Source organism: Hermetia illucens, chromosome 6 (assembly GCF_905115235.1).
Source record: "Hermetia illucens chromosome 6, iHerIll2.2.curated.20191125, whole genome shotgun sequence".
In the NCBI taxonomy this organism is placed as follows: Eukaryota; Metazoa; Arthropoda; class Insecta; order Diptera; family Stratiomyidae; genus Hermetia; species Hermetia illucens.
In genome coordinates, this window is record NC_051854.1 from 1,859,611 (window position 1) to 1,880,546 (window position 20,936).

Consider the following 20,936-nt stretch of genomic DNA (forward strand, 5'->3'; position numbering starts at 1 on the left):
AAACACTTTTCACTAAGATTTCTTCCTAAAAAAAGCTTTAAATTATTTCATGTTCAAATTGTATTATATATTCCCCTAGATCCCTTGAAATTCACGGGCTATCCTGTGCCAGAATAACTAAGGATTATTATTCAACTTTCAGGCAGTATCTTTTTCAAATGTAAATTTACTTTAGAATTTACACTCTCCGAAAGTATTTCTTCTGTTTAGTTTCGAAAGGATCTCTTATTTGAATTTCATATTTGAGATATTTTGTAACATTCGACTATTGGATTTTATTATTCGAGTCATGAAAATGTGAATATGTATTGACGTCGTGTATATTATGTACAATGTGGAAATTTAAAAGAGAAATTTTCAGACAGCAGGACGTTTTGAGAAGCGTTTAACATGAAAAGTTACTTTATTTTTGACATCGCAAGGACCCTAAGAACGACGTGTGCTACGCAACAATGCATGCATTGATTTCTTATAACCAAGCAGAAAATGTTATTTGATCCTTGCAGGCATACAGCATACTCGTATGAAGTATTCTGCCAGCCTATATTCCAGGATTTCCTTTTTTTTTCGTAAAGCAGGGCAAAAAGATATTTTTATTATGATATCTGAAAGTGAAGTCAAGCAAACATCATAACATTTTGAAGGATATCCTCAAACATCATCTATTCCTGACAATTTCAACAAATTGAAACCATCACTTATAAACATCCCTCTATGAAATTAGTGCAGATCGAATTGAGTGGTAGAAAAACAAACCAAAATCTCATTAACTCACACCTGAAAATTTCCCATGAAAAATTACATATCTTTTTCCATTCTCTGTTTACATTTTATATTTCAACGAAATATCAATGAAAACATTTTCAAGTAATAATTCGAATCAAATTAATAAGTTTATGGCTTGTAGCAATCAAAACATGAACGTGCAGATGTCACACATACGTTTCATTGACCACCACCGGGAAAAAATGTTTAATTTTAGTTTTGCAAATTAAATCTGAGTCAGTAAGCGCAGATGAAATTCAATTAACGAATGCCTTTGGCAATCCGTCGGGTGGTTGAATATAATTTTTCCATTTTTATTTAATTATTTCTTTCCCTTACTACGAATATTGATGGCTGCGAATGAAGGCTAGGATTTGCAAAAGTAATCGGTATAATTTGCAAGGTCTGTTATTTAGAGCAAGAGCAAGTTTAGTTTTAGATGCATCTTACTCAGTCTTGGCCTAAAGGCCAAACCAAAAATAATATATCCAAAACTTTGTATTCAGAATGCAGATATAACCAAGCGAATGGAATTGCGCAGATATTTTACAGAAGGAGCTAGAGTATCTATTTGTAACATCGCTCGAATATACAGAAAGATACTCAAGTGGTGGGTGAACCAAATCTATCAATCGACCAAAATGACAACTGGAGGGGCATTCAGAGCTCCAAATCTAATAAAGAAGGGTGGAAGGATCGAATTCATAGCACAGGGTTTAAAAATTCATTTCCCGTGATCAGATAACGCTGGAAAGCCAGCTGAAGGGTAATATCCACCAATAGCAGTATGATAATTCCAAACGTGACACTGCTGCACTAGATACGACCCTTGAGCATAGAGATTGCACAAAACTAGCGAAAAGTCTCTTTGCCTGGATGAATCTGGGTTACGGGTTGACTTCGGTGACAGATATTATTGAAAAGACACTTAAACGAATGAAAAAGATAGCAATAATTCATAAAAAAAATTATCAAAGACTACGTGCTTTCAAGGAGCACCAAAAAATAACCCAGTATCTTTCCTTATCAAATAGATTTCGATGCGAAAGAAAACGCTCTCTCACACCATATGTGTGATCAGAACATCAGATGCATAATCATATCTAGTACGTGGTCAAGTAGAATGTGCGTGATAGGCATCTCGTTTGCTAATTGAAAGCGTGGTATAGTTCTGATAAGTCCAGGGCAAGATTATTTTATTTCACTTGAGCTGGTTGCAATTAGAAATTGTTTGAAATATTGCAGAATAGAAAGTTCATACTTAAATGTAAGCAATTATTTCACCCCCAGGGAGTTATCTTTTGAGTTATGCATGTTCTTTAACGAAAATCTACGCTCATATCCTTAATAGAAATTACTCTTTAATACGTCACAAATTGGACTTCATCTGTCGAATAAAATAAATAAAATAATTAAGGGTAGCAGAAGAGATGATACCACAAGAACCATCAGAAGAACTGGCCACAAACCAAGCTTCTGGAGCATCCAGGGTAGGGACTGCATAATGCAAACAAAACTCAGCCCCAGAAGAATTCCCGGGGTAGTTAGCAGTCTCCAAGAACAAAACTGACAAGCGCAATGAATATTAACCATGATAAAGATGTGTACTGGAGCCTTCGGATTTCCCACGAGGTCTAAAAATACGGATGAAAAAGGTGCAAGTTATATACCTCAGGATCCCCGAAGTAGAATCAGTCCCTAGAGTCGCTCATATTCCTAGTAAAATTGTAAAGAGCATGACGGCGGAAATCAGTAACGAATGAAGCAATTTTTGTAGTCAAGTATATAAGGCCTAGAAGAAAAATTAATCCGCACCAATAGTAACTGACACAACAGACTCATGGAGCCTTTTAGTAAGCTTGCCATGAGCTAATTGCAGATAGCTTTAGTGGATCAGAAATTCGCCAACTAAAAGCTGAACTAAAATACGACGCTAAAAATGTCAAAGTTAAGATATTACTCGTTCAATGAGGCAAATGGCTTCTACTGGAAGAGATATCGCTCTAAGAAAACGTTCCAGCAAGGATTCTAACCCTCTCCTCCTTCTCATTCGGAAATCAGAGTTACTGAAGACTAAATTTAACTGCAGCATTTGAAATGGGCTGCAACCAACCTACTGGTGTAAACATGGATACAGCACTGCTTCAGGGAACTGGAAAAAGTGTTGAACCCTTCTCCAATCAACAAAACATAGGGAATCGTAAAGCATTTTAGTGAGAGTCTTCGGCAAGTGCAATTTAATCGCAGACGCTCTATCCCAGGTCTCTGAGATTGGCATAACAGCTACAGTCGATTTTTCGACAGTTGATTCGACTCAGAATGATGGCGGAGTTCCTCAGAGACTACAGTCGGACTTCAAATACAAGCTCAAGGACTTTCCTATCTAGCTTTGGCTCACATTCCTCTATCTGCTTCGAGATCTTTGAAAAAGGGACCTTGACCATATATTCCGGCCACTTGTTGTTAGGAAGTGTTTTGCTCAGGGTGCGATCTTGCGCACCCTAGTTTCCGAACAACAAACTAAAACGAAGTCTCCAGCACAGAGCGACAAGCGACAAAGCGCTTTTACACCTCGACATTGTAGGCCCTTTGCGAGACGACGAGTTACCTCAAAATTATTGATAGATTAAAGCGATGGCCTGATGAACGTTATAACATAGTCATGTGCTGAGGCCCTCTGTCTAGAGTGGATTCCGCGCTTTGGTGCTCCCGCCATAATTATCATAGACTAGGGAATGCATTACGAAACTACTCTCTTCTCGGAACTCGGAAAGTTCCTAGGATTTAAACGCCAGCAGACAACCACATACCATGTGCAGTCCAATGGGATGGCAGAACGTTGGTATCAGACGCTGAAGATGGCCATTAGCACATGCGACAATCCGTTCTGTTTGGCCTCCATACAGCCGTACACGAAGAGGTTGATGCTGCTGATCTGGCATACGGAGAGAGTGTACGACCTGGTCTTCAACAAGAGAGACAGGCCACCTTCGCCATCTCGTCACGGCATGTTCTGGTGAGGACTGACGCCATTCGGAAGCCGCTGCAGCCACCATACTAGTGCCCCTATTAGATCCTCGAGCGTGGGGAGCACGCGTTCAGTTTGGATGTCGGTGTCAAGCACTCCATAGAGGCCGTAATGCCTCTCAAATGGAATGGCTTGTTTTCTGGTCCAAACAGATCGCACAATGCTGCGCTTACTCAAAGACTGGTGCGATCTTCCGTTCCACAACCTTTGAAGCTTATCTTATAGATTGAGGAAACGCAGCTTATCTCGTAGATTGAGGAAACGCCTTCCCGAGCTCCACATGGGCTCATTGCCGTCAACTTTACGGTAATGTCAGCAGGCGAGCCTTTGGTAATTCTCGTTTCGCGTCGCTGACCTAGTCAGCGGGCTATCCAAGTCTTCGTGCCTCCCCTTTCCCGTTCCATTTTCTTATCTTTTTTTTTCCTATAATATTTCCCTCTGGCCCTGTTTTTTCCTGTAAAACATTTGCGGTTCAGTATTCAATCTTTAACCCCTTTCCCAGTGCTGCCCCATCGTGCTCGCCTGTTTCGTAATTCACACGGAAACCCCTTTGTTGTCTTCACCGAATATTTTAATTACCCATTCAGCTATCAGGTCGTTAAATGGAAAGATGATTGATGACTATTCCCTGTTCTAAAAATTAGAATTAAATTCTTGCCTCTGCATTTGGATTCCCCGCAATCCGCAAATCCTCTTAAAAAGTTTAGCTTAGGTCAAAGGCATTCTCCGAGATTGCGATATTAGTTCAAAACTTTCTTTAAAGTTGACATACGGGCTACGTTTTTCAATTTACCCTGTCGTCAACGACAACAATTTCAAGTTCAAATAAAATCTTTATGGAAAACGGAATATTGTAATCACATGTGATTTCGTCAGGCTTTTTTTTTTGTAAGAAAAAATTGGATAAACGCCTAAAGAGTGGTGCAAGGACTATAAGGTAGGAGTAAGTGATTTCTAAAATCAAGTAGATTGCGGACTCAAGACTACTCGACCCTCAACCAAAAATATATGTTATTTGTAGAGTTGGCCCCAAGTTAAACGGTAAATCGAAAAGACTAATAAGGAAGATTGGCAGACCAGAAACTTGACGAAGGAGCGTTCTTTAAAATGCTTCGCTCGGATAAACGGCAAAGGTAGGCGCAAGAGGATCTAGCATTAGCTATGATTGAGTGACCACAGCCATTAGGTTGGCAATCCTGTCCAGGATGAAAATGCAGCCACCAGTAATAACCAATTGAGAACCTTAAGCACAAAGTAAATGTATAAGGTGCCAAATTTATGTTTGACGATAAACGTTTTCCACCAGGATTAATACTGATAGACGGAGGATATGGTGGAATGGTTTAGGATGATAGTTCCATAATAGCCAGGCTCGGAAGGAATCTAAATATTGCCTGTGCTGGAGACGACGTACTAAAGTCATACATAGTAACTAAAATTCTAAAAGAGACATAGGAACTTCAAAACTTTATAAAATGAGGCTCAGGTATTGCTGATCAAAGAATCCAATTCACTCAATCGATTTGAAACGATCTAAAACATAATTTTAAGGCCCATTTTGAGCACGTGCACAAGAAGCCTTGGAACGTTATCACAGCACTTGTACGTCACAATAAATATGATCTCATTGATACTTCAGGTGAAATGCAAGGACTCTACGAAAGTGACAGCATAGACCGCAAATCAAGACAGAGCATCGAATACCCAAAGAAGCATGATGACAAAGAAGATGGATCGCACAGTGGAGAATTCGGAAGCACTGAGATCTTTTCATCGACGGAATTTTTGGCTCGACATGATGATACCGAAAGTGTTTATGTTGACTTACGTTTCGACGATTCCCTAAACTGACCAAGCTACGAAATATAAGAGAACACCAAACATATTTGACTCTACTGAAAGCGATTTATCTGATAGCAATGCGAATTGAAAAACGTGGTAGATGTGATGTTATCATCTGGAGGCGCTTGGATGGTGACTAAAAAATGTTAAACGGAGATACATGTAGTGCTTCGAAAAGAAGACGCTAGGAGAAGAGTAACTAGACAAGCAAGAAAAGTGCCCAGTTCAAAAGATGAGCGTCCCATGGAATGACAGTATCGTAGTGATACGCAAAAGTAAGAAATAGGTTTTAGCCAGTACGAAGGGCATATTATAGGATCAGGAGATCTGTAGTATCTACGAAAATTTCCAACAAATATCTTTTGTTTTAGAGTAATCTTATCGTAAGCTAGTGTTGCATTTCAAATGCAAATTCCGTCAAAGCTCCCATTGAAAGTAATACTATACCTGACAAAGGATAAGTTTGAAACTTCACAAAAACTCTTCCCTAAATCTATAAATACTATTCAAACACTAAACGATTTAACTGATTAACATGCATTCAAATACCGTTAAAAGCCACTTTCCTCGAAATTCATTGTCTTCTCGAAATTCTTCCCCTTTCACAACTTTATCAACATTTATTCAATTCACGGAAAGCACAAAACCATAAGAATTCTGAATAAACAATGGAATTCAAAATAGATCTTAAATCTGCATTAAACGTAAGATAATCCGTTAGGAAGGGATAAGACCAGGATATGCTGTTTTATTATAGGCATTTTGAAATTTTGAGAGAAATATATTTCTCCATAATATGATGCTTCTGCTTCAGAAGATTACATTGTATGAGTAGAACTCAAATAGATGAAAAGCGAATCAAAGGTTTTTCCTGCTTCATTCGAAAAATTAAATCTTTTTTGCTATACCTAGTTGTTTGGTTAAGGGAGCTTTTCTAGGAAGCTCTAGAAATGATGTAGCCATGAAATCCTAATTGGGATAGAATGATATCGCGAAGGGTTGAGTGGATTTATTTGGTATTTCTATGCGTTCTGGAAATCAATAATATCCCATTCAGAGGTTTGAAAGAATGAGCTTATTCCTGTTGTGGTGGAAGATTTAACAAAAGTGATTAAAATCAATGATCAACGATGTAAGCTTGAGTTGACATTTAAAAAATTGAAAAAGCTATTATGCATATTACTCGTATAAATGGCTGCTAGGGATTCATGTCTTTATTCTTTTATTACTTAATTGGATAATGTCAGAAAGCCATTGTGGGCGACATTTAAGCTTTGTTTATCCTTTACTTTTTTGAGAACTCCCAGCATTCTTTTTGATGATGGCTTCTAACCTTCAAAAAACATCATTAGAATTCAATGAGGAAGGAGATGTGCTTGCCTCAATTTATACAAAGAGAGTAATTAGACAGCAATCGCTCACTTCAAAGTAATTTAGGCTGCCGATTTTCTAGTACCATTGAAACCGAAAAAAATCTTTGGAGGATCTAAGCTTATTTTCAGGAAAATCTACCTTTGCCCAATTATGTTGAGTTGAATTGCTTGAAGACATTAAAGAAGTACATCGATACATTCGAACGTAAAGTTACACGTCGAATATTTGGAAAGATGGAGCTGACTGGCGAATTAGATACAACTATGAGTTGTAATAGCTTTATGACGACCCAGTAGAATCGATGGTGATAAAATTACGAAAATTGCAGTGGGCCGGTCACGTAGAATGGATGGATGACAAGCAAATACCCAACAAGGTATTCAAAGGCACACTCAAACGACACCGCGTAGTGGGAAAATCACGCAAACGGTGGGAGAACTCAGTAGACGAGACCAACTGATCGAAACCTGAAGGAAGTCCATCCTGAAGGCTATGAGCCGATTTATCCTGTCGCGCCTACAAAAGTAGAACTTCAAATCGCTATAGAGCCACTCAAGGGCAGGCCCCTGCTCATAAGATGGCCGTCGATAAAAGCAACACCTTTGACACCAGACGTGGCTCGTCGAAAAATATGTAAGAGAACTTGGGCAGCCCTCGGATCGATATACTTCAAAAGGCAAAGACCTATCCAGAGCTCTATCAAGCGAGCACATAAACTGAATTGACCCTATTCTTTAGTCTTTCCCCGTTCTATAATGTTTCGTCTAGATAGATTTATCTCGGTCAAAGAGTTGGTCCAGGTGGAGTCGAGAGGCTCTAAAATTACCAACTAGTGAATCAAGCCATAACTATTTCGGCCGGTCTCTTGCTCGTTTCCCATCAACTTCCATCAGACCAACATTAACTTCCTTGATAAACACTGACACAGACAACGAGTAGATTTCGAACTTTACTTTTCGGCAGCTATATGAAGTCACCCCGTGGGAAAATACCTTCCCTGCATACTAAGGGCAGTTCGACTTTAGTGATCTGGGACAAAGAGCATGAGGAAAATCGGTTAGGAATTAGAATGCTAGTATCAGCACTTAAAAAGATACTATAGGGGAAAAATTTGATAAAATTAAATTGTTCGTTTTTAATTTTAAAAGGTTCTGAGTGTCGACTACAAAAAAACAATGAACGGCGTCTTGCAGTAGTGCAGACGAAAACGTTGTGTTGAACTAGCGGCGGTATACGTTTTGGTCAAATCCGAAATGCGAATATCCGCGATCGATATGGAGTTGCACTGATCGTTGAAAAACTGCGAGAGAAGCGTTTTCGATGGTATGGTTACGTAATTCGTGCTAACTGAGAATTCACTTACGAAAATTGATTCGAACAGTCGAAGTCGATGGTACGGGACCAAAAGGAGGCCGAAACAACGATAGCTTGATACGGTGGATGGAGATTTGAAAGCCTCGCGATTGCATCCTGATTAGGCTTTCGATAGAACCAAAAGAACCATGTGGTGGTCGAAAAGGAAATCGTAAATAATATCTGCCTTTTTTGTGAAAACCCAGGTGCGAAAAGCTTCGGTTTCTAGATCACACATACAATACATTTAGAACCAACGTACTGGAAAAAATAGCAATTACATTGAAACACTTCAGTTTAGACGTTTGACCCCTCTGGAAACCTCTAAGTTATGCAAATTATTTAGCGGGATTTGGGTATATATTTGGACCTTTTTTGAATATCACTGGTTTTGGAGAAAAAACGCATACTGCAGGTCAATTTTCTATACAAATAGACTTGACTCCGAACTCCGCTTAAGCTGACTATATCGGGAAAGAAGAATTGGAATTCAGCCATTTTGCAGCAGCACGCGCCAAAAATCAAGATGGGTCGATAAGGTGATCGAAGAACGATAGGAAGCGCTACGGTGTATATTTTCCAAAGGTAAGAAGGTGTGTATGACCGATATCTTACAGCTAGTGGTAAATCTCCCGCACATATAAAAGTGCTGAACCTTATAGGCAAATGAGATAGATAAAAATCAATCTTATCCATTCTACAGACCATGTAGAATTTGCTCCGATCATTCGAAGCGAACAGACTGTGGATCAGAAAAAGGACACATGATGCGAACTTCGAGACGGGATGTCCGCAAAGAGAATGAAAATGAAGTCCCTAGAGGAGTTATCAAAGGAAGAGGAGATTTCTGGCTCCGCAAAACAGCGCCGAGGGATTTCGAGCCTTAAGGGATGAAAGAAGCAAGGTGGGCAATATTCAGGATGGCCGGCAGTATCAGTGAGGCGGGAAGCTGCCTAAACCGAAGGAAGATTGATATTCTTTCTAGGCGATATCTCCAATTACTGATTCCAAAGGATAACATGACAACGAGGTTTCACTTCGATAAGAAGTTTGAAACATGTTGGAGTAACAAAGCAGACTGGGAGAGCGTGGCTGGGACATACGGCTTAAACCAGCAACTGATTAGCGATCAAGGCGCTTAGGTCCATCCAGGTGAATCCTAAGCTGGTATAGGAATGCCTTGAGAGACTGAATACGCTCGGCTCGGCCAACAAGGTCTGGATACTTTGGATTCCAGGCCATGCTGGCTTGGAAAGCAATGAGGCAGCGGACGAACTAGCCAAGAAGGGAGTAGGGATTGCTTAAACCAAAAAGAACCTCCAAATCATAGTGGGAATTCTCACTGGTCACTGTCGGCTAAATTGTCACCTAGGGAAGCTAGGGATATCTACGGACACTGCCTGCAGGTTTTGTGCAGAATGTGATGAAACCTCTATACATGTCCTGGGGCAGTGTCCGGCACTTTCGCAAAGTAGGTCGAGGTATCTGAGAGGACACTTAATACTAGATGTAAAGTTGACCAAACCATTAAAAGGTTTGCTTTACCGTAACATCTGACTTTGAGTAATTTAAGATTTACAGGAGAGCAAGACTTCAGTTAGATTTTGTGATGGTCTACCACTTCTAATTTTGGATCTACCTTGTAGATAGTTATAAAAAGTTAAGACACCAGTCTCAAAAATTAGAAACAAAAAAATGAATAAGATAGCTACTGAAAAATTACAGTCGACCAAAAATCCCAATTATTGTACAAGAAAACCTACTTTATTGGCTCGTAGTAAAAACAATTACAACTTTTTGTAAAAAAAAAAAGAAAATGGAAAGCCAAAATCCACTTTCTACGGCCATAGATTACGACAATTTGTTCCACTGGACAAATGCAATTAAAATAAATCTCTTTACGTATACTTGTATGCACTGTATAGTTTATAAATATTTTTTTTTTTGTTTTCTTACTCCAAACAACAATTTCACCTTGTCAACATGTTTCCATATATGTCTAATTGTGTAAATAGTTAAATGTTTGCAAACGCGTACGAATACGAGTATGTTCTCCATAAAAGACGATTCAAGTGATTATTCTCAGCAAATGCTAACACTTTAAAGAGTATGAATGACTGAGTCTGGCTCCGATGAATGGGCGATCAAGTGGGGAACAGATTTGTATCTTTTTGTTATAATTTCTGTAATTAGAATTGAATCAAGAGCAGGTATTCAATAGTGAAAATAGATTCCCTTTTTTGCTTTGATGGCATTTGAAAGGATTTCGAATCGGCGTTAAAATCAGCGTGAACATCTGTACTTTGGGTGCCTTTTACTCCGAATAAGAGTAAGTAGACTATACAACGTGAACTGTGTGTACTTTTGCCATTCTCGACGCAACTCTTTCTCTACTTTCTTCTTGATTGAATCAGACATTCCTCGCATTTGTATAATATTAAGCACAAACTAGTTGGCGCTCAATCTGCCACAGAAACAACCCCTGAAGTACCTCCTACATCATTTCAGCATTTGCACATTCTCAACATAATTTCTACTCCCCCCAATTAAGCTATCGAGTCCTTTCAAGTGCATCTATCTGCTCCGTGTTCTATTAAATTTACCAAGATTCTATCTAGAGCCAACGTCCAAGAATTCCTGAAAGCATTTGTCGGTATGGCGCTGATACGGACTGGCTGCTTTCACTGAGTTCCCAATCTAATGGTTTTCGAATTTTTATCTTTTCTATAATGACATTTTCATGTGAAGTATGTTTAGAACTGCGTTCTTCGTTCAATCTTTTTCTTATGTTTTCCGATTCATTCATTTCAGGTTATAGTCATGTTTACTTAGATAGTCGCAAAGTGAAGAATAATATGTAACTTTGCCGCCGCTATCTTAGAAACACTACAAATTTGTGTTGTAAAGCGAGCACAGATAAAATATTTGTATAAAAGGCCTTTGGACGAACGATAGGAAATGCATGTTGTCGTGGTAACTATTTTGTTTGTTGTTTTTTCTATAAAATAAATTTGTATCTTAAGACCAAATACATTTTAATTTATTACCTACAATGTTATACTTGGACCTTTCTGATGATCTAGCATGCTAACAGTGAGAAATTTTATCTAAAAACTGCTACACACGGTCGTGCTGCTCCTAGGACAGAGGTGAGACAGCGTCTGATGAGTTGCCACTGCCCTGGAAGAAACCGTCAGTCAACTTTTTGAAAAGCTTAGGTGTTTAACCCAAAAAGTTGCTTCCCCAGTGGTCCGGTCCGTCATCAAGTGGGTGCGGACTCAAGACTACCAGCGTCCTTAACAAAAAAAAAATTTGGTCGTAGTGACGGCGGTGGTATGAGTCGGTGCGATGCAGATTACACCTTGTGAATCCGAAAAAAACGGTGGCCATCACTTCCGGCCGATAGGACAGTCTTTGAATTCTTCGGAGCACGTTCGCCGGATTAAGTCCAGTGTTTCCACTGTTCCTTGATCTCCGATATGTGCCAGTGAAGTCATGTTTCGTCGACGGTCACGAAACGTCGAAGAAACTCCTTCGGACTGCGGTTAAACAGCGTCAAAAACTGATCTGAAGTGGTCTCACGGTTGTGTTTGTTGTCCGGAGTGAGCAAACGCGGCACCTACGGCATCGAAAGCTTTCTCATGCGTAAAATGTCATGCAGGATAAGACCCACGCGGTGAGATGCCTACTGCCTCAGCTATCTCGCGCACGTTCAATCGGCGGTCTGTCAATACGAAATGGTGGGTGTTTGTCACGTTATCCTCCATAGTAGCCGTTTCCGGGGCACCTGAGCGTGGCAACGTGCGACGTGAGCAGACTTACTGTATACAGCATCCAAGCACTCCTTGATTTCATTGCGCGATATCCCTTCCAAAGATCATATCCACTTAAACATTTGTAATGACGTAATAAAATTGGTGATAATCAACAATCATCCTGAGTGGTCGCAGACGACCCAGAGGGAAAACTATCTCAGCAGCTTAAAAAGATGGCGAAATTGATTGTGCATGCTTGCATGCCTCTATGCTAGTCAGACTCGGGAATGTTGGAGTGGGGGGGGGGGTCCTTTCAGCACTTCGATTCATCATGTACAAAAATGTCATTATACAAAATTCATGTGTTCTTCTAATCGAAGCACGGATGCGCAAAATAAATAAACACACACATTCTTAGAGGGGCTGCGCAGTGTATCAGCCGTCCGATCAGTAAGATAGCTCTCCCACTGACGAGCGACAGCTGTATGGGGGTTGCCTGATATCAGCGCCTCTCTTTTTTTGCGCATTCAGGGGCCAGCTCTTAAATCTACTGATCGCTCGGAGCTGATTAATATGATCAGCTCATACGATGTTGGTCAGTTGCCTCATGACAGGTTCTGTGCTCGAACTGTGTGCCACCGATGATGAGAAGGTGAAAGCTACAAAAATCCACAAATCTCCCACCATTTTTGTTACGTTCGCCAACACAGCTGATATCATGGCAGGTTCTGTACTCGAACAGCATGGCTACCGATGACTTGGCGGTGGAAGTTACAGAAATCCACAAACCTCCATCGTCCTGTCGCGAAGACCGTATTTTGCCATCACATGTTCGAGCAAGGTGTTGTTAGACGGCACCTTAGCGTTCGGATTACCCAGCACGCACACAATGCCTCTCCTGAACTGCGTGTAATTGCTCGTAGAATGCATCCTTCTCCACTATATTGAAATTCTCCGTTCGTTCCTTAACCTGCAGTCAGAAATCTATCAGAAACTGGCTCCCAGGTCAAACAAGTGCGCCGTCAGAGTCATTCCGACACCGGATTTGAGTCTGCTGCCACTCGGCTTTCGAGAGTACAAAATCACTTGCCAGTGGTGTGCCAAGAGGCAGGATCTTACCTCGCTTAAGCCCACAATGTCCAGCTTTTATCGTTGGAATTCTCACCTGAGTTGGAGAAAGCAAGCACTCTGAGGATCCTCGATACCGTTGTCGGAGGTCATGCGCGGGTCAAGCGTTGTTCGGTAGCAATAAAGCTTCGAAATTTGCAGGTTGCTAGTCCACAAATTTCTATCCCTTTTAGTCGCCTCCTACGACAAGCAGGGAAGAACAGGAGTGTTATTCTTAAGCCCCAACTCACAGGGGAAGAGTATTACGAAGAAATGGATAGCTAGGTCAGATAAAACGACGTAGGACGCCAGAAAATGTCGTGTGTTGCATCGAGGTAAACTCTACCAAGAATGTGAAGTCCAAAGGAAAAGTTGACAGGAACATATTCTGTTACAAAGCTAATTCCTCTTAGTACAGGTAACACCCTTCATGAAGCCTTGAATGAAGGAGGCGCAGGAGTTCAATGAACGATCAAATCCCTCGAATACATTGATGAAACTTGCCTGCTTTCTCACTGTGTCATGGACCTTGAATCTAGATTCAGAGAAGAAAGCAACAAGGGTTTGGATTGGAAATAAATATCAGCAGCAGTCAAAACTTTGTACCTTCTTTTTGCCACAGTTATCTCACAATCTCGTCCCTTAAGAAGTCCGCCTTCCTTTACATTCGGCACAACTTTTAGACAACAAAGAATAAAGGTCCATGGCTGACGGAACCTTCGCCCATTTATCGGGCTGAAGGGTGAAGAAAAATATTAAAGGGTGGTATCCGCTACTGTTGTGAAAATCCACAAGGATGTTGGACCTTCTCGCATCGCATTTAATAGCTCACAATCTTTCCTTCATTTCAGTCAATCATCTGGAGGCTTTTCTGTACCGCTCAGGATTCATTGTACAGATTCTGACAAAGTCGTTTATTTTCTGATGATTCTCGATATTTCCCAGGCTATACAATAAGCGACATCTTGTGATGTAATATTCATTCCTCATTGGGTACAAACACAATATCCCTGCTATTTACAGATGATACTGCCGCCAAGAAAAAAAAATCCAAAAGGAGCCAATTTCAGATCTAAATTTGCATTCTTTCATAGAACAATATCCTCTCACTTTGAATCCGCATAATCAATCACTGCCACATTAAGACAGTCACATTATATCATACCCCTCAGAACCATTTGAAAAAAGAAAGCAAAGAGTCCAATACCATCAAAACACATTTGGCAATTATTTTCTGCCATTTTTGACTAATAGCATTTGGCGATATCTGTCTTCTAGGATTCATTGCAAACATTGCAGAGGTTAATTTGCTGACGACAATGACGCTCATTGTAGTTTTTCTCCAACCTCAAAATTCCCTTCTTTGTAGTAACAACACGTAAGAGTGCATTTGCTATGACAACAAATTGCAATTGAGCGTAATACAAGGAAGGGTGGGGAGGGGGGAAAGAAGCATGCAAAGCATATGATGCGCTACTACCAACAACCATCCTGTGTTGGAGCCCATTCAGAAATATTTGTTGGATGTGCAACCGCATCCAGAGCGCAGGGTATCTATCACTTGAGAGAGATGTTAACGATTCAGTAGATGTCGTAAAATATTTTCTCCTCTCTACCCCCCTTGTCTCCTCTGTTTTCTTTAAGAGATTGGAAAAGCCATTGCAGAGGAATTTATACGCTCAAATGGATAAAAGTTTCAAAGCAGCGCGGTGAATGCAGAAATTGTTGGTAAAGTTTGGGAAGAAATTTAAATATAGATTCTGCGACAGGAGTTAAACGTTATTGGGGGGCTCTTATGGTTTGTAATGGCATCAAATTGTTTATGAGCTCGAGTCCGCATCAAGCTGTCTGACAGTGATAGTGCATCGATTTGGGCTGGTATGAGAGGATTTTGTGATAGCTTTGTAGGATGGAGAGGCTTACAGAATTCCGGCAATTGTTGCCATGACAGTCCCAGTCTTTATTAGGACTTCGAACCTCCTTCGTCGGAGGCGTACGACTATAATCTACGTTAATTAACCTAATCCCATAAGCATATGTGTCGCATTAAGAACGAAAGTGAAATCCATTACCTCGCCATCATTTATTCTCCCAGAACGTCGCCGCAAAGCGGTGAAACTTTCCTACATTTACTCAAAACGTGAATGAAACTCGGTCGACCACCAAGCAAAAAACAACCCCCAAAAGCATACTTGAATCTTGCGGCGATGTTTTAAGAATCCTTTGTTTTGCTAAATCATCTGTACGAGGGCGTAAAGAATAGCGACGGGATACTAGTGGAATTGTCTTTCTCAAAGGAGCACCCTCTATAGGCAAATTCTAGACGAGAATACCAGTGGCGACGACGTGATTCGTTTGACTGGTCGCTAACACAGAAGTAGAAAAAAAAGGGAGTTCGCCTCGCTATTTTTTTTCCATGGGATGAGGAGAAAGACTTTCATAAGAATAACTTCACCGCGCGACCACAAAAGAAACTAAGACTAAAGCTTCCTTTTTCGTGTTTTCTTGGCAGCAAAGATGATTTTGTTTTCTTTAGTGCTACTTCCGTTTTTTCTCAGTACGGAACAAAGGATACATTAAATTTTCGCCGGGGGCTCTGCTTTTAATTGTTGGATATTATTGTTGAATGCGTGTCACTTTGGAAGGAAGAGGGAAGCAGTTTATTTTCTATTAAGTTCATTTTTGAGGTTCACTCTCCTACTGATGCCTTGGGATTTAAGTTGTGAATTTTAAAGGGCGCAGAGTTTGGAGTATAGTCGTCCCGGGGGTGGTTTTAATATATTTGTTTCATAATTACCTTAAAATATTTTATACTGATTATAAGGGGGTAGTTTTGTGTTAGTTTGCATTACATATCTTACATAGTAATCCTTCCTTAAAATTTTAGACCGTGGTGCCAAGTAAGTCTAGAACGAACTGGGGCTTTTCAGATCGAAAGTCTCCAACTTTGTCTAGGAATTCTGCCTCTAGGTTTAGTAATGCACAACTCTATCAACAAATCAACTGAGGGTTAATGTTACTACTACTAGTTCAAAAAGAAATAAATCAGCAGTAACAACAGTGTGTGAGTAGTGTCTTTTTTCTGAGGCCCTATTGGCAAAACCGATGCTTACCTGGTTGTTGTAAGGCAGGCATACGCTTTTATAGGTGTTTGAAACCTGAAATAGCAAAATCACTGGCTAAGTTCAGCACAAAAATTTCATTTCAAGCGTTTTCTGTATTATCTTGTCTTACTCTATGGTAGAGAAAAAATTCAAACAAGCATCTTAAAGAGAGGTTACGTTACATGTTACGTACAAAAACAGCAGAAGAACACACTCTTGCATGTCTTAAGACTGATTAGGGGAGAGGTGAGTATAATAACATATGAAATAAAGCGCACCTGCACTATCTAAAGGGTTGAGCAAACTATCTATGTACGTAGGGATTCGTTCCAGGTGCCTCATGCCAAATTTAGGAAAAACACCGACTGGGAAAACGCATCGACTTCTACTCGTTTTCACCTTGGATAGGGAAAAATCAACAAATGTGGAAAAAACGACATAAAAAAAAATCTTGCGAGAAAATTAAAATATTTCTTTGGTAAAAACAACACTACACTCTAATTTAGATAATCCAAAAATACCTGGGGCTTAAATGTATTGCAAAATTAAATAAAATTGCTGGTTTCCACCGTGAGTGAAACGAGGGACAGTGTGGAAATCTAGACACACACAATTACCATTACTGAACATGTTCAGATACAGCAAATAAGCAAATTCATTACGAAACAGTGTTATACTTGTTACTAGTAAGGGAATTGATTACAGAGGGATCAGATTGTTGCGAAAGATGCATACTCGTATCTAAGATTTTTTTTAAAAAAATGCAATTACTCTCGCGGTACAACACTGAATAGTCTAAGTCGCTATTTGAAAGCAAATGAAACTGTGCAATAACTCAGAACCGCCACATTCAATGCAAAATATTTCTAGTCTTCTATCTTTGTTTTTGTCAACAATACACTATTGTCGGATTGAATTGCGTGCAACATAACTGTTTTCAATTAAATTAAGTATCTACGATAGCTTGGATGGAATTTGTATCTTATGAAAATTTGAAGTAATCACTTTTGATTAATTTAGATAATTAATGCAGATATTTTAGCGTTCAATTGTTTTCAAAATATTCCAGCCTCTAAGTAAGTATTAAAGCCCCTAATTTTCAGCGTGGAAACTTATTACTTTTTTATAAAAAAACATGAAAATTATATGCCTCTATTATATGCGCTGAATGTTGTTTATTTAATGCGTAAAAATTGCCCAGATTTGTTGTAAGTACATAGAGACACCTTACGTAATGAGCTTTGAATCCATAGGAATCCGTCAAAAATAATTTGAAGGTTAATGCTATTGTGAACAGAGGGTAGAAGTGGGGATTAAAACGCGCTAATATACTTGTTGTTTGTAAAGAAGCTCGGAAAGTGACTAGGTTAGTGCCACTCAAAGTATTATAGAAACAGCACCCAAGCGGACAAGGTTCTCAAAACTCACAATTCCTTACACGTATCGAACGATGTGAGCCCGGAAAATATGGACTTACTCTAACCGCCGTTTTGGGACCGTTTAAAAGAGCTAGGAATCCAATATTTTCACTACTTGTGATGCCTCGTCTCTCTTTCTTGAAGTCAATTATCACTTTCCTAACATTCTGAATTGGCATTTTTGAGGACTTCAACCTCATTCGTTAACCTCTCCACTTGAAAAACTAGAGCTCCATTATTGTCTTCTATTATTTTTATTTCTCATAAGAAACCTCCCCTCTTTCCCCATGGATCAGCATATGCGAAGATCAGTCCATCAGGAACCTTCCTTGCTTCTGTCATGTCTATATTTAAAGGGGCGCTTATTTTTTTGTACTGATATATGAATCGAAATAGATGACACAAGAACCAACTTTGATCCCTTATCATATATATTGTTCCCATTTATCACTTGGTGGAGTATAGCTCCCTTAAACGTCTGCACTCTTTCTCTACTGTTCTGCGCCAAGTGCTGTTGGGGCGACCCACTCGTCAGCCATCTTGGCAGAGTCGATTCCACTGAATGGCTTCGCCAACAATGCAACTGCCGTCTCCCTTTTTCTCCGTGACCTATCCACTAGGAAGTTGGAAGTGAACCTTCTGATCACATTGCGTACGGGTGTCAGACTAAGTTCTTCGTTAGCAATAGTATCAGGCCAGCACACTCGCAAACATTGACGGAGTCTTGGAGCTTTTGAGTAGCAATGGGGGTCACTTTCCATGTGCTACTAACATTTAACAACACAGAACAGTCTCAACTTGAACTTGGTATTAAGATAACTCCATTTCCATTTTTAAACAAATAGCGAAAGTGGATCACACACTGTTAATACTCCGAGCAACATCAAGTTAAGCGCTACCGTCAACAGAAACCACGCTCTCCTAGATAAACAAAATGATTGAGGCTTTCGATACTCTACACGCTAATGCAGTTAGGAAAGAGGAGTCTGTGCTTTACCAGACTGGTCGCTGATTTAGTTGCGCTGGTTTAAACCAGAGCCCCCCTCGCGAAGTAATACTTCACGGTGATCCCGTGAGGATATGGCTGGAGAAGTTTGGATGGTCTTAGTAGGTGAGAATCCGACACACTACTGCTATCTGGTGCAGCAGCGTCTTTTTAAGATTTCCATCTACACCCATGAAAAAGTATCGCAATCTAATGAAAATAGTTATCCTGAGCGAGTGCAATTATAACCACATTGTTCCCTGGTGTACCACCATGATCTTGAAATGAAGTGCTCCAACATGCTTCAATAGTTAGGATTCAAATTAGATCTTTGCGATATCGATTATTATTATAAAAGTCGAAGAAGCAATTCGACGGGGCCCAAAAAGATGGCGGTTTTTGATATTTCGGGGACCACTTGTTCCCTCCATCAGTGCTAACAAGTCCGCGCTAGAAACACCGCGAAATTTCACTTAAATCTGTTTATCTCATTTGCAACGAAAACTTAGTAATATGCCAAGGGTAAAGGCATGGCGATAATAACAGGGTGTAATGGTGACACCCGCAAAATTGATTGGGGAAAATTCAATATCAACACTTTCGTCATATGGCTAGACAAGAAATCAGCGGCGTTACAGTTACATCCCCCGGCGTAGTGATTATTGTCGAAAAGTGGCCAATATCGAATTAAATCTCTTTCGGCCCATAAACACATTTAGTAACGGACATGAAACCTTATCTTCCGGCTCTGCTTCGAAGTCGATGGAAGACATAAATTGCGATTGGGCGACATATAAAGTAGTGGAGAGCGCTCTTGACACGTTGCATCAAATATATTCTCGGAATTGAAAAAATAATCCACTTTCGAAGAGAGCTGTGTTCTCAACACGCCAAAGAAAAAAAACACCATGGTGGAACTGGTGGTTTGACAAAACAGAGCAGGACAACAAGGACACTTCTCAATCTAACTATGGAGACCGACTTAATAAAAACTGATATAAAGAGGCTTAAAGAGCTCTGAAAAATGGCATAAAATTGTCATGCAATATAGTGGAGGAGGAGAAAACTGATGAATCGACCGTTTACAGCGGGCAGTATACCTACCTGAAAGGTAGTTCCACGGACACAGAACTCCACGAGAATACGACGAAATTGAAAAGTCGATATTTGAAACGAATTACGTCTTGGGCACATCCATGGACGTCAAAGGTGCCTTCAACTATGCCTGGTTCATAACGCAGGAAGACTTATATTGTAATGGAAAGGAAGTCTATTAAGACAAGATGTTTCAGGGGCCATCCAAAGGTAGGGGTTCCCTCTTCATGGCCTGGCGTGCTTCTGAAGAACACTACGGATTCAGTGGATGCACACAAGCCCATTTTAGTCCTGGAGACGCGCACAAGTGCTTTTCATACCAAAAGCGGGCAGGACCAATCAGCCTGACCTCTGTCGTACTGAAGACCCTAGAGCGCCTCCTGGACATCCACTTAAGGACGATTATGAAGAGAACGCCTTTCTCTAAGTACCAGCATGCCGACCTCAAAGGAAAATCTACAGAAACCGCTCTCCACGAGGCAATTGGCACGGTTGGGCGGTCACTGCAGAACAAGCAATATACCCGAGCCAATATACTCCATCCAAAACTAAATTGGAAATTGAACATAGAACTCTGATTTAAGAAGTTAAGAATTTTTCTCTAGTCCTAGCCGTTGAAGAACATCCGATAAGGCACGGTTTGCAATCTTAACAACATAAAAATTGATCTATGCCAAGCTGTGCAGCAATAGCAAGAGTGGAAATTAGACTTTTATACTGCAAGAGAACCTTAAAGCAGAAATCAGACCCAAGTTTGCAAGGAATTCGTCTGAATTGGCTACAAACACGAAGACCCACCCATGTTCTTCCTCTGAGAGCATATCTATCGGGAGAATTTCTGGGGGATATGTTCTCGACACGGTTATTTACGATTGGCCCCCTTGTGGGAGTTTTATGGTGATCATGCCCATATTCTAGACAGAGCTCCCTTTGGGCTCAAGCGTGGAGTGGCGCTATGCAACTTGGCCGCCGTAAATATTTATTACCGCAGAGGTAACATATTAGATAGGTCTCGCATCCACTGATATGAATGCAACTTGCACTCAGCATAAACCAGTGTCCCTGTGCCAGTAACGGTGGTGATTTGATTATGGTCTCCAAATCAATTCG

At 40.3% G+C, this 20,936-nt stretch overlaps 1 protein-coding gene across 4 annotated transcripts in view; it reads right to left on the reverse strand.

The window, feature by feature from the left end:
- Window positions 1-20,936, reverse strand: part of LOC119658613 (RNA-binding protein Musashi homolog 2) — a 147,478-nt gene that overhangs the window by 53,973 nt on the left and 72,569 nt on the right. For 2 of the 4 annotated variants that reach the window (XM_038066099.1, XM_038066101.1), the window contains exon 2: window positions 16,338-16,382. The exons of the other annotated variants lie outside the window; for them this stretch is intronic. In XM_038066099.1, the coding sequence (XP_037922027.1) occupies window positions 16,338-16,382 (45 nt within the window). The remainder of the gene's footprint in view (window positions 1-16,337; window positions 16,383-20,936) is intronic. 4 annotated transcript variants of the gene reach the window in all.